The sequence below is a fragment of the Pygoscelis adeliae genome, unplaced genomic scaffold (genome assembly GCF_000699105.1).
Source record: "Pygoscelis adeliae isolate BGI_AS28 unplaced genomic scaffold, ASM69910v1 Scaffold1050, whole genome shotgun sequence".
NCBI lineage: Eukaryota > Metazoa > Chordata > Aves > Sphenisciformes > Spheniscidae > Pygoscelis > Pygoscelis adeliae.
This window is the reverse complement of record NW_008823897.1, coordinates 58,049-58,988: the sequence shown is the minus strand read 5'-3', so window position 1 is coordinate 58,988 and position 940 is coordinate 58,049. Positions and strand designations below refer to the sequence as shown.

The 940-nt window shown below is 63.7% G+C and overlaps 1 protein-coding gene across 1 annotated transcript in view; it reads right to left on the bottom strand.

The window, feature by feature from the left end:
- Positions 1–172: 172 nt before the first annotated feature.
- Positions 173–940, bottom strand: part of LRRC3C (leucine rich repeat containing 3C) — a 7,790-nt gene continuing 7,022 nt past the window's right edge. The window contains exon 2 of the mRNA XM_009335000.1: positions 173–914. Coding sequence (XP_009333275.1) covers positions 173–914 — 742 coding nt within the window. The remainder of the gene's footprint in view (positions 915–940) is intronic.

Below are 940 nucleotides of genomic sequence, written 5' to 3'. Positions count from 1 at the left end.
CCTGCCGGCGCTCCCGCTGCCAGACGCCACTTGCCCGAGGAGAACAGAACAAATCCGTGACTATTTCTGTGAGGTGACGGTGGCTCGTGACAGCTCCTGCAGCCATGGGAAGCCTGCGGAGCGGCCGATGCCCAGCACCACGGGTCCCCGTGTCCTGCAGGGTGCCGGTGCCTCACACCACAGTGCTGATGGTGGACGACTCCTCCGACCTCCGCTGCTTGCTGGGCAGGGACTTGAGATACTCCAGGTGCCGCCGGGCATCCTCCTGATTCTGCCGCACGTAGTAGACCAGGTAGGAGATCACCATGGCGAACCAGCCGAACATGGTGACCAGCATGGCGATGTCCGTGGTCTTTTTGTACACGTTGCAGAAGTCCGTGTCGGCGATCACCTGCAGGAAAGCTTTGCCGACGTGCTCCTCCTGCGCGGAGGAGTCGCACACAATGCCGCCTGAGGAGCCGGCCGCCAGGTCCACTGTGCGGATCAGCTCCTGCAGCCGACAGTCACACAGCCAGGGGTTGTTGGAGAGGTTGACCTTGGCCTTCAGGTTGCTAAAGGCGTCTTTGCTGACCGACACCAGCCTGTTGGAAGACAAGTCCAGAGAGTGCAGGTGCTCTGCCAGGCCCCGGAAAGCCCCGCTCTCGACGCTGGCGATGGCGTTGTGGGACAGATCCAGCTCCAGCAGGAGCGGCAGGTCCCAGAAGGCGTTGCGGGGCAGGAAGGGGATTCGGTTCGAGTCCAGGTAGAGCTTGTTGGTGTCATTGGGTATGTCTCTGGGGACCTCAGTCAGCTGAGCGTTGCTGCAGCGGAAGGTCTTCAGCCCCTCCTCTTCCGAGGGGTAGCAGCCCTTGGGGAACGCGGCGGCCGAGCGGAGGCAGGAGGCCAGGAGGAGGAGGCTCTGCAGGAGCAGCCACCTGGTCCCCGAGGGGAGGAGGCCCCC